The sequence below is a fragment of the Gossypium hirsutum genome, chromosome A01 (assembly GCF_007990345.1).
Source record: "Gossypium hirsutum isolate 1008001.06 chromosome A01, Gossypium_hirsutum_v2.1, whole genome shotgun sequence".
Taxonomy (NCBI): Eukaryota; Viridiplantae; Streptophyta; class Magnoliopsida; order Malvales; family Malvaceae; genus Gossypium; species Gossypium hirsutum.
This window is the reverse complement of record NC_053424.1, coordinates 33,544,871-33,557,737: the sequence shown is the minus strand read 5'-3', so window position 1 is coordinate 33,557,737 and position 12,867 is coordinate 33,544,871. Positions and strand designations below refer to the sequence as shown.

The 12,867-nt window shown below is 32.2% G+C and overlaps 1 protein-coding gene across 1 annotated transcript; it reads right to left on the bottom strand.

Annotated features, from left to right (window-relative positions):
• Window positions 1–696: 696 nt before the first annotated feature.
• On the bottom strand, window positions 697–3,563 carry LOC107916710 (probable beta-1,4-xylosyltransferase IRX9H). The gene is made up of 4 exons (XM_016846061.2): window positions 2,626–3,563; window positions 1,753–2,002; window positions 1,422–1,640; window positions 697–1,057 (listed from the first exon to the last, which is right to left on the bottom strand). The coding sequence occupies exons 1-3, from the start codon at window positions 3,360–3,362 to the stop codon at window positions 1,470–1,472; spliced, it is 1,158 nt and encodes a 385-aa protein (XP_016701550.1). The 5' UTR covers window positions 3,363–3,563; the 3' UTR covers window positions 697–1,057; window positions 1,422–1,469.
• Window positions 3,564–12,867: the final 9,304 nt, after the last annotated feature.

Sequence of the window (12,867 nt, the reverse complement as noted above, 5' to 3'; positions counted from 1 at the left end):
GAGGTGTTGTGAGAAACTGAAATGGGGAGCGAATTATTGGTTATAATAGGTTTTTGGGAAGTTGCTCAGTGTTTGAAGTTGAACCGTGGGCCATATTGAATGGTCTGAATCTATTCATTGATCGTGATTTGGATAATATCATGATTCATTCCGATAACATTATAGTGGTGATGGCCATTCAGGAGAGTTCTACAAAAGGTTTCAATATAGCTCTGATTAAGAGGATTCTTCGATTATTGTCTCAGACTTCACACTAGAATATTTATTACATACCCAAAGAAAAGAATCAGGAAGCTGATAGTGTTGCCAAGTTAACTCACTCGAGAAGGCAAGGACTGCGAATGTTTGGAAAACTGTGAATGTTTGGAAAACCCCTGTTTGGGGAGTTAGGCTACTTGACATTTTTTATTTCTTGTAATTTTCTCTTTTCCAACAAAAAGGAGGAGGAAAGATTGAGAATATTTTAAATGAGTACGTGCTTATTATATTATTATAAGGTTAATATAATAAAATATCATTTATTATTACAAAAGATTAAAAATTCAATTGTATTAGGTGCCAGATTGATCGGAGCTAATAAAATGTCAACGTACAAAACCTGTTTAAAATTTCACGTCTTGTTGTTTGGGATGGTAGAAAACAACAAAAGAAGATGAACTTACCACAAGAATGAGGTAAAAGAAAAATGCTGGGATCAGTAATAAATCGTAATCACTTTTGATAAACGGTTACATACAGTGTATAATAACACTATGGATCCACAAACAAATCCACCGCCAATTTTGTGCAGTAGTTAGAAAAGGGGGAGGGGGGAGTGTCTGAGTGCTCCTAAAATTTAACAAATTAAATCCCCCCCCCCCAAAAAAAAATGCCAGAACCCTGGAACTCAACAAACTTCTTGTTCTGTGAGAATATTTCATGTTACAAAATTCTATGAACAAAGAAAAACCATAAATCTTTTTGTTTTCTTGTCATAACTGTGTGGCACTACGCTGCATATGGTAATGATTGTAGCCAATTGGTCCGAAAAGTTGAGCAGCGCAAATCACCAGTACAACTGTGAAATAGATCCAATCAGAAACTTTTCAGCTCAAAAATATATATATTTTTATATATAATGCCTAGAACTACCCATAAACTACTCTTACTATTAATAAGAGGATAAACACACTCCAGCATACTTGAACCCACGTGCTCCTACTCTAACAATAATGCCAATGTCAACCGAGCTAAGACTCAGTCAGCACAATATAGATTATTTAGATATCTGTACTTAAATCACACCCATTCTCTCCAACTGTTTGCCATCTCATTCATATATCATCATGTGTGTTCTGTTTTCCCTAGTTCACGACCATGCCAATATTTCCTATAACAAGTCAAAAATACTGAAAGGGAAATTCAGAATTTGAATCTCTTACCCATGTATCCCCTCCTTAGCATTAAAACCTTATGGAGCTGAGCTTTCATCACTTAATAGGTAAGGTAACCTCTAGGTTCTTCTCAAGTAGCCAGCCTTTGGGATAAACAACATTGCCTATATCTAAATGGAGATGCCAGTTCATAACCTTTGAACAACCAGGTGGTAGACCTTCCATTTGACTTTCATCTTCCACTACTTGCTCGATGAATGTCGTTTCCTGCATAGAAGAAACCGAGAGAGAAGCTAAGAATCAAGCCGTGGCATTTCTAGAGAAAATACACATCAGCTTCAATGAAATTGTACAAAAAGCAACACAGTATGATTTATACTTGGAAACCCTCCTTCACTGTGTCCAATTGCCGAATTGGGTTTGAGAAGGGGCGTCCCCATCGCTTTGGGTCCCACAAGATGGTGCTGTTAAAAGCAAATCCCGACATATCAACATGAAACCTACGAAGTCTTTTGCTTTTCTCATTTGTGTGCCATCCAATTACTCGACTCGCATTGCATACTGGACCTTCCACAATTGCCTTGTTTTTGTTTTGTTCAAGCATCGCAACAGGCCAAGTTCCAAATCGGCTACAACACAATAGGATACATGTTATGAATTTGTGTATGATAGCATGATTGGGAAAAGAAGAAGCATTTCATTGTAATCAGTGCACAGTTACACCATTGGGATAGCCGTCTCCATTCTAACATACTTATGAACAAGACAAACTCGGAATTCAATGGTCATATCATTCCAAGCTAAGAATTAACTACAATAGTTATTGAGATATTCATTAACCTTCTTGACAAAAGGGGAAAAGTTTTAATCAGCAGATAAACGATTTTAAGTTAATTCCTCATTAAAAAATCTCAAGACGATTACAACAAAACAGATACTAAAGGAAGGATAGCCAGGCTGAATGTTATATGAAAATGAAACTCGAGTGGTTAAGAGCTAAAAAGGATGAAATTTTTTTAATGCGGGGAGGGGGTACAGAGATCCGATCTGGACTTGTTTCAACGGGAATTCTTCACACCACGGGCTTGGTTGCAATCAAGATGATTTACTCCAAAAATGGAAATGCTATTATTAGGTAATGACAAATAAATTTCAGATAGCCAATCACCAAAATCTCTAACTCAAAACAATTCAACAGTATTCATTCATTGCCCAATTTTGTTATCTTAAAAATATAATAAAATAAAATTACCTAATAGTTCTCAAACTCTCAAACAATTCCGGGGTGTAGACGTTGTCGTCGTCGGCGAAAAACACGATCCCATCAAGCTTGTGCCGTTCGATATGTTCCAAAGCGGCGTTTCTTTGATGAACCCCTCGGTCCTTCACGTCACTAGAATTGCGCGTGGACACAACGTGCCGATACATAACCCCTGTTTTCCTCAAAATCCGGGCCGTCTCTAATGACACCGTTTTCTCCTCCACCACTATCCAAACCAACGGCGGCTTCACTAACCGCAGAACTTGGCCTAACCTGTTCAAGAAATAGACTTGGAATCCCCGATTGTAAGTGGGCGTAACGACGATTAACTGCTTTAACGGCTCGATTGAATCCGTAACTTCATTGTGTTGTTCCAATTGCGTATTAACGCCCAATGCAACATAAGAAACAATGGGATCGTCGGATTGGAGGTGGACATGTGGCGGTCTGAGGTCGGGAGAAGAGAAATCCTTGGGTCGGATATCGGCATCCATTTGTCCAAACGGAGTAATTCCAAAAAGCAACCCTATTAGAAAAAAGAAGAGACAGCGGCGAAAAGACCGGCGCCACCCTCGGCGGTAAACTAAATTGAGGAGCGTTGAGGAAGTAGAAGAGGGGAAATGTTTATGTAAAAGCTTATTAGAGGGAGAAGAGGAGAACACAGCAGCGCCGTTCTGGGTGGAACGGCCGTGAAATGCCGGTGAGAGAGTCCGACGGATGGAAGCCATGTAATAGGATGAGAAATAAATAAAAAAATAAAAAAAATGATGTTTAAGGGAAAGGAAAAGGGCTTCAGCTGAGATCTGAAGTAAAATAAAATGTTTCTGCTACCACTTCCACTTCCACTTCCACCTCCATCTCCACGCCAGATGGTTTTGTTTCCTTTTTGACTTGCCTTTTTACTCTATTTAAAATTAGGCAACTTAGATTTTAATATCCATATACATATATATATATATATTTGTCAATTTACCTCTTACTTTATTTAGCTAAGGGTGAGTTAAATCAATTTCTTTTTTGCGAAAATATTAATTATAACAACTCATATGGTTGTTATATATCATATTAACAAATAATCTAAAAATTATAAAAAGATTCAACATATATATATAAAAAACTCATAAACATTAAAAAAAAAGTTATCATGAAATATAAATAGATTATCGTTCGAGTTGTTATATTTCAAAATTTAACGTTTTAGTAACTCAGTTGTTTTTGAAATGTTGATTTAAAATTTGATACTTTTTAAGAGGTTAAAGTCCAATTTTAGGTCAACAAAAGAATAATGACCAAATTGATAAAAGATATAAACTTTAAGAGCTTAATTTGTTATTATGTTAATAAGTTACGTTATTACAAGGGTGTTTTTATCTTTTTAATAAAAATAGAAAAAAATTTAGATACGGTGAAATTTGAACTAATGCTAGTAACATCTATAAAATCTTCTCTTTGCTGTTTCAACCAAAATTTTATTATACAAATTATTTCACCCTATTGTTTGTTCATATTGATAATATCGTTTATTGAGTTGGTGCTACAAGTCAATTTGATATCAACTTAAGAAAAATGACAATATTATGAAAAAACAATTATAATGTATTTAATATTGTTAATATGATATATTAATTATTTAATTATTTTTACTCACAATTTTAACTATTTTATTTTAGATTCGTATGTTTTATTATTATTTTTAAATACACATCTATATTATAAATACATTAAGTTGAATTTTAAATATTTTATTTATAATAATATATTTAATATCTAACATATTCAAATAGAAAAGGTGTGAAAAATGCCTTGATGGTATTCTTATTTATTGGTTTCTTAAGGGGAAAAAGGCCACGTGAGAACAAGGAAAGAAGATGAAGGTGTTTTTTTTAGTAATGCTAATTTTTATATTTTGTAATAAGTTGTTTTTAAGGTATTTTGATACCTATGAATGATAGTTTAGTAGAATGTTAAATCTTTATAAAATTTATGCCTTAGCTCTCATCACCAAATATAGATTTCAAGGTCAATTTAATCAATGTTGATTAAGTGTTTATTTCATCAAATGTTACTTTTTTGTGATGTTTTGAATAGTAAGGAGATTAAATTGTTTTCATTTGACATAGTTTCAGATTCTTGAAGCCAAATGGACTTATCCGAAACCACTTAAGGAGTGTTAGTTTATTAACGATATTTACAATAATCAAATTTGAAATGATACCGGAGTTGCTTTCCACCTTATTGAAAAGATAAAGCTTTGAAACACATATATTTCATTTTTCACGTGGGAAAGTAAATATAATACCGGAAGATATCACTTTAATAATTGATCTTCCAATCATGAGAAAGTGATAGTAGCATATGGTAACATCGAAATGGTGCTATGTTATTTGTTGTTAAGAGTTGTATTAGACAAGGAGGAGAATGTAACAATTCGAAAGCTAGTGGAGTCGGAAACGGTAGCTTCGGAATGTTATTTTCCAATGATAGAATCCATGAATATTATTTATTAATATTTACGAGGATATTACAGTATTATATTGAAGTTTGATCTAATAATTTTGGTTATTTGGAAAGTTAGACAAGGTATAAGTGTATCGGTTCTAAAGTCGATAGTTTTGGATATTAAGGTATCGGGACCCTGTTTCTTTAAATCAGACTCGTAAATATTTTTTTTAAATATTTATGGAGTTAGAGTTGAAGTGAAGTGAAGTGAATTTCGGATAGATAATTTTATTTAATTAAGGATTAATTAAGATACGAGAACTAAATTGGAAAAATGATAAAATTTAAATAGCTAAGGATTTTATAATTAAAGCATGGGATAAAAGACCTAAGTGGTAATTATACCACTTAAACATTTAGCGGAGGTAGCTTTGAATAGTTAAAGAAATTATGTTAAAAATATATAAATAATAAATAAATAAAACATAACATAAAATGAAATGAAAATAAAGTATTATAATAAAAACATAAGTGGAGAGTTACTGGAGAAGAAAAAAAAAACCAACCATTTTCATTTCTCTATCATGCAAACCGAATCAAAGAAGAGAAGAAGAGAAGCATTGAGCGTTAGGGAGTTCTACTTTCAATTTTAGAATTGGTTAGTAAGTGTAGTCCATTTTCTTGTAATTTTTATATTTTTGGAATCTCTATAATTCAATCTAGTTGACCCATGTCATAATTTTTTGTGCTGATAAAGATTTAAGATGCTACTATTGTTGAATATTTGGAGTTTGAGGTGTTAATTTGATAGATTTTAAATCTAGAACTGATAAAGGACTAAATTATAAAGTAAATTAATGATTTTGTGCAATAATGACTAATTTGTGCAAAATTTAAAATTGGGAGTGTAATTGAGAAATAGGAAGTCCTATATGGACTCTAAAAATTTTGGCATTAGGTTTTGGGGATTGAATGTGAAAATTTTTATAGTCCTAGTTTTGGGGACTAAATTGAATAATATGTGAAAGTTGTATAATTTAACAATTGAATTTGAATTGGGATATTTAGTGTTAATTTATTATATTTGTTTTAATATGTAGCTAACGTTGACTCGAAATCCTCGAGAAAGAAAGGAAAAGACAAGATCATCGATAAGTTACTCGGAGTTTACGGTTTGTGTTTTTATAACCCAAACAACTTCATTTGCTGTATTTATGAAACTGTATTGCATGGGGAGGTCATAAGGTAAGTTGTAGGTGATAAAAAGAGTTGAATTTATCCGATTCAAATTTATTATTTGCAATAAGGATTAAAGTGAATAGTTTTGGAAATATAGTATAATAATATAAATATGAGGTTGAATCTGTTTTGAGATGTGATATAAGTATATGTCTATAAGTATGATGGATGAAATAACGAGATGGATTTGGGACAATAATTATAAATGAAATTGAATAGAGGATACCAGAGTTAAGTCCGGAAATGAGTATAAAATATTGATGTGATAAATTTATTTTGATTGTTATAGGGAGAAATGTATATGTGTTACAATTATGGTAGGTTGAATTATTATAAGTAAATTGAGTTGTAATATTAAATGGTACATTAATATTAATTTGTATTAGATCTTGTTGTTAAGTCATGCATTGCATAATTTATATTATAATTTAATTTTGGATATAGAAATACCACTGAGTTATACTCAGCATATGTTATCGGTTGTTCGTGTGCAGGTTAGGTATTGTTCAGTTTGTACATCGATTCAGCATCTAGTAAGAATCCCGGACTCAATTGTTGGTGAAATGTTCTTTTGATCTTGGCATGTACCTAGGATGTTCTATGTATATATGTGTAATGTTCATTTTGTGTCTTAATGGTATTTGAGTTTTGAGTTTTAAATATTGTATATAAATGTGTATGTGGTTGATAAGGATGATTTTCTTGAAGATGTCTTGTTGAAGTAATTTGGTGATATGCTTAATGATTAAATAGTTGAGTAATTGATATGCTAAGTAAGTTGTGGTTAATGCATAGTTGTGAGAATAATGTTTAATATATGATTTGATCAATTGAGGTAATGTTTGGGTGTATGCTTATAAATAAAATTTAATGCTTAGTTGTTCATGTCTAGGTACCTTAATGGGTAGATTGTTTATGTTGGTTGATCTTAAGTATATATATTTTGTTTAGATGTTGTATGCCTTTATTGTGTTTTTTATGTTATTTTAGTTTAGGTAAGTTTTGAGCATAAGTGGATCATTTAAAGAGAAGTTTTTACGTTCTTGAACTCAAGTATCGATATTTTTACATCTAATATCGATACCTAACCTAATGAACAGTTTTAAACAAATAGAATGCTAAAATGGTATCGATTTTTATTTGAGTATCAATACTTTTTCATAAAATATCGATACTAGGAAATTAATATCGATACCCCTGTTTTGCAAAGAAAACATAATTGAATTTTGGTGGTATTAATACTGTAACATTCCGAAATAGGGCCTAAACGGAATAGTGGTTGCGAAACCACAAATTCGAGGTAGAAAAAAATTTATTTTATTATTATTTTGAGGTTCATGGTATGATTACATGATTGTCCGAAAATTTCGTGATAAAATTCTATGCATAAAGTGCTTAAGTTGAGGTTAGGGACTAAACTGAATAATTTGCAAAACTTGCATTCTAGAATTTTTTAGTATGAAATTATTTTGGAATATTAATTAGGAGATCTTAAATGGTAATTTGACCAATTTTAAGTTCATGGACAAAATTAGGACATGGAAGGAATTTTTGAAAGTTTAGTAAGGAGGGGTATTTTGGTCATTTGGTTATTAACATTAATAAAAAGGTAAAAAGATGATAAAATTGTATCATCTTCTTCAAGTTACCAGCTGAACCTTACCTCTCTCCATAGCTGGGGTTTCTTCAACTTTCAAGCTTTATAGTAAGTGATTCCAAGCCCCGTTTTTAATGATCTTTACGTTTTTTAAGTCCCGGTAGCTCGATAAAGCTTATGCTAGCAATAATTTAAGTTAGGAATCAAATTTGGAAAAATACCCATAGGTGAAATTTGTGTATTTTGATGTTTTATGATGGAATATGATGCTTTAAATTATGTTAGACAACTTGTGCTACTTGGTTTTAAGTGAAAATGAGTAAAAAGGCTTAATCGGTAAAAATACCTAATAGTCATAAGTACATGTTAGTGTGTGAATTTGATGTTGTCATAGAAGGGAAAAATGATCAGTATGTCATAAAACATAAGAAAATAGGATGAAGTTTAATTTACGAGCCTTGGGGCAAAAGTGCAAATATGTGAAAGTTTAGGGGCAAAAATGTGATTTTGCCAAAGTTTGAGTAAAGGGTTGTTTTGATAAATGTTGATATTAAATAAGCTAAATTTGCTATTATAGATCAAGAAGAGCGAAATTCGGGAGTAGATCGGGGAAAAGAAAAAGTAAAGGACTAAATTGTAAACTTTAGTCACATTTTGTATCGAGGTAAGTTTACAGTAAATAAATGCAATATTCTTTTATTTTACATTATTATTGTCAATTTCCAGCATTTATATATTTATGTTATGAAAATATTTAAAGTCGAATTTAAGGTGAAGTGACAGAGGAAAAGTGTTAGAAAGTCCCGGTTGAACCCTAGGAATGCTAGGATATTAGGGTTGACAGGACAGAACAGAAATGAGCCATGTAAGTCCATATTAGAAATATGGCTTTGGAGATAGGATTGAGCCATGTAAGTCCATATTATATATGGCATTGGAGACAAGAATAATTCATGTAAGTCCATGTCAAAGACATGGCATTGGCAGGGTATTGATAGACAGGAATGACCCTAGTATCCTTAGTATTCCGAGTGGTTCAATGGGTCAGAATACGAGTTAAATTACAGTGAATTAACAGCAAAGGAAAAGTAGATTATATTTATGAAAAAGGAAAGGTCAGGTAAGAAAGAAGGTAAGGGAATAAAGAAGAAGATAGAAACTGAGAAGTAAAGAAATTTATGATGTTAGAAGATATTATGCATAATTATCCATTATGTTGAATGTTGTGATTTATTTGCTTGTAAGCTTACTAATCCTAGTGCTTAATCTCTTTATTTTCTTCTTCTTATAGTACTTATCTAGCCACTCGGGGATCGAAGGAAACGTCGGAGGTCGATCACACTATCAAAGAAATAACTCGGTATAATTAGACGTTTTGTTTTGTGTATGGCATGTATAGAAACTTAGCTACTTTTGGTATAATATGAACAATGAATGATGTGTAAATACTTGCTAGTGATTAGCTAATAAAAATGGCCGATGATATGCATGTTTATTAATATGTATGATTGAATGGTGATTATCACATGAAAATTATGAAAAATGTGAAAGTAACCTAAAAACAGATTCAAGTAACAGAAATGACGTAACTTTGAAAAATAACTAAAAATTGTAGAAACATAGTTTGAAGATGAATAATATATTAAATTAAAGCTTATTATGTATATTTTATTATGGAATAAGAAAAACAGGTAAAGGTATTATATTATATGATATATCTGAGTTTTAGTGAAACAGGGTCAGAGTAATTTCTGGATCCCCTGTTTTAACTTTGGAAATTCACCATAAATTTTAAAAAACTAATTAGAAGGTTTAATTTATATGGTTATAATCCTTGTTGAGTCTAGTTTTAATAGAAACAAACGGCTTAGTGATATGAATTTTGTACAGAAAGAAACATGGTTCGTAGCAAGAAGAGGTTAGTGCAGTCGAGTTTTGAAACAAGGGAAACTTTAACTAATAAACTGTACTAATTGGCCAAGTAAAAAATATATGAAAAAAAATTAGTGGATAGATATATGAGTCTAGTTTCAGGAAAAATTTACGGATCTTAATTTTGAGTTTTGGAACTCTAGATATGAATTTTTAGGCGACTACGACGCAGAATGGCAGCACATTCCGAAAAGCTTAAATAAACAATTTAAAACTATTTAAGTGATAGATTAAGTTTAGTAATGCCTCGTGCTCGATTCTGGCAACAGTCTCGGGTAAGGAGTGTTACAAATACCTACTAGGGATTTTTGAAATTAACCTTTAAACTTTGAAACTTTTCATTTCAATTCTTTTTGATGCTTGAAATTATCAATTAGGTCCTTATAGGAGTCAAAATTTTTAATATGTTTGGTTATACGTGATTTATTAATAATTAATTAAGATTTTGTTTAGTAAAGTGTTTGCTGATTGTTGGATTTTGTCATAGCATCTTATTACTCAGGTTTGGTGACCGGGTCGGGTGAGGGGTGTTACATTTGGTTTAGTCCATGTAATTTGAACTAATATTTGTTTTTCTTGTAGTGTTGATAAAAATGTCTAAAGGATTCAGAGAAGCCACGGGTGAGGAAATTGAAAGTCATGTACATCATGTTTAGGAGCAAACTCCCGCAACCAATTTGGGTGCTGCTGCTGGGAATGTTTTCTAAAACATTTCTTTAACCCAAATGTTTGATCAATTTATGGGGACTACTCAAGCACCCCCAACCTCAACAAGCTCAGGAACCACAACCAAAAGTGGTATGGCTAGCACCACAGTGCCAATTGTAACTCCATCTAGGGGAGATCTTGTAAAGGAGATTCGAAAGAGAGGTGTTAAGGAATTTTTAGGTGACAAGGGTGATGATCCCATTGTGGCTAAGCAGTGGTTATCACGAGTTTGTAGAGTGATTAAAGAACTGAAGTGCATGTCAGGAGATAGTTTTTTTATGTGCACTCTCTTTGCTAGAAGGAGAAGCTTATTGGTGGTGGGAGACATTAACCAGTGTAACCCCTAAGGAGATGATTGATATTGAGTAATTTTGGATAAATTTAAAGAAAGATACGTGAATCAAATGTATGTAGAGAAGATGAAAAAGGAGTTTGTGTCTTAAGCAAAGAAGAATGTCTGTAATGGAGTATGATCACGAGTTTGTTAGACTCAGTCATTATGCCAAGAACATGTTCCAAACATAGAAAGAGATGTGTGACAAGTTTGAATGGGGATTGAGAGGTGAGATTAGTGCTCTGGTAGCAACATCAAAGTGTAAAAGCTTAGCAGCCATGATAAACAATGTAACACCCCTAACCCATATCCGTTGCCGGAACAGGGTTATAAAGCATTACCGGAGTTTTCAAAACATTTACAAATAATTCATATCAATTACTATTCATTTTTCGATATTATCCATAACGTCCTTAGGATGGACCCTCAAGACCCAAAATGAATGTTAGGATCAGGTCGGGACTAAACATAGGAAAATTTTTGTGAAATTTAAAAATTTTACTCATGTACAGGGGTTACACGCTCGTGTGGGTAAGCTATGTGACTTACACGGCCAAGTGACACAGGTCACATGGCCGTGTCCCCAACTCGTGTAACTCTCTGACTTGTAAAACATTAATGTGCAGTTTTCACACTACTCATTTGCATAAACTTACCATGTAATTCCATTCATTGACTACTATTAGATACTATTAAATACATGCATATAAACTAACATATATGTATAAGAGCCATTCATAACCATATTACAAGTTTACTTCCTTTTCATTCAATCCTATATATGCCATATAAAGCATAAGTTGTATTACAAAATCTACCAGTGAAATCTGGATAATGTGGCCTGATGTGTTTATCCGATCCTCCGAACTCTTGTTAATCTACAATGAACATTTAACACACAAAAGTAAGCTTATGAAAGCTTAGTAAGTTCATAGGCTTTAAAATAAATCTTACCGAACAAGAAATAACAAAACATTAAATAGAGCATTTCGTTAATATTCCCTGCCAATCACAATCTAAAATGATGAATTTACTTGATTGAGCTCAATATCACAACTAAATGAATTCCATCACTTTAGTTCATATAACACTTACCAATTCTTGTCAAATTAGAGAACGTCTTACGGATTTGAGAACATTGTTTGCTTAATGCCATAGCCAAACTATGGTCTTACACATATATTACCATGGCCTTGCCATAGTCTTACACATATCACAATGCCATAGCCCCGTTTTGGTCTTTCACTTTATTACGATGCCATAGCCTAGCTATGGTCTTATACATACACACATATATACTACCATGGTCCAACCATGGTTTTTCGTTCACAATGTCATAATCAAGTTATGGTCTTTTCACTGAAATGCCATAGCCCAGCTATGGTCTTACATTCTCCACTTTGTCATGGTCCAACCATAGTCTTATCTATCAATTCATCACTAATCACAGAATGATTGTACTCAATCCTGCGTTCTACTCAATTTGAACTTTTGTTTCGATTTTCATTTTATCACAATAATCATGATTCCATAACAAAGATATGAAATAATACATTATATAATCTCTAATTTTAACAATCAATCATAAAATTCAACTATATGAACTTACCTGGTGTAGTTTGCAGAAGTTGTAGAAAATTCAGGGACTAATCAGCTATTTTTTCTTATCCACGACTTTCTTTGAGCTCTTGGTCTATAATATATGTAACATCCCGAATTAAGGCCTAGTCGGAATAGTAGTTTTGAGACCACAAATCCAAAGTAGAAATAATTATTTTATGATTATTGTAAGGTCTATGATATGTTTACATGCTTGTGTGAAAATCACATGAAGAAATTTTATGTCTAAGGTGCTCGATTAGACTTTAAGGACTAAATTGAATAAATTGAAAAATATGAGTTCTAGAAGTTTTTAGTATGAAATTGAATTGGATTTTTAATTAGAGGGTCTTAAATAGAAATTTTACCAAGTTCTAAAATTTTG

Bases quoted from the DNA above. Each gene is read 5' to 3' on its own strand.
- LOC107916710 (XM_016846061.2), bottom strand. From the start codon at position 3,362: ATGGCTTCCATCCGTCGGACTCTCTCACCGGCATTTCACGGCCGTTCC. The intron at 2,003-2,625 runs GTAATTTTATTT...ATTGTGTTGTAG, and splicing joins GAGAGTTTGAGAACTATTAG to CCGATTTGGAACTTGGCCTG. The intron at 1,641-1,752 runs GTATAAATCATA...TCTTCTATGCAG, and splicing joins CAGTGAAGGAGGGTTTCCAA to GAAACGACATTCATCGAGCA.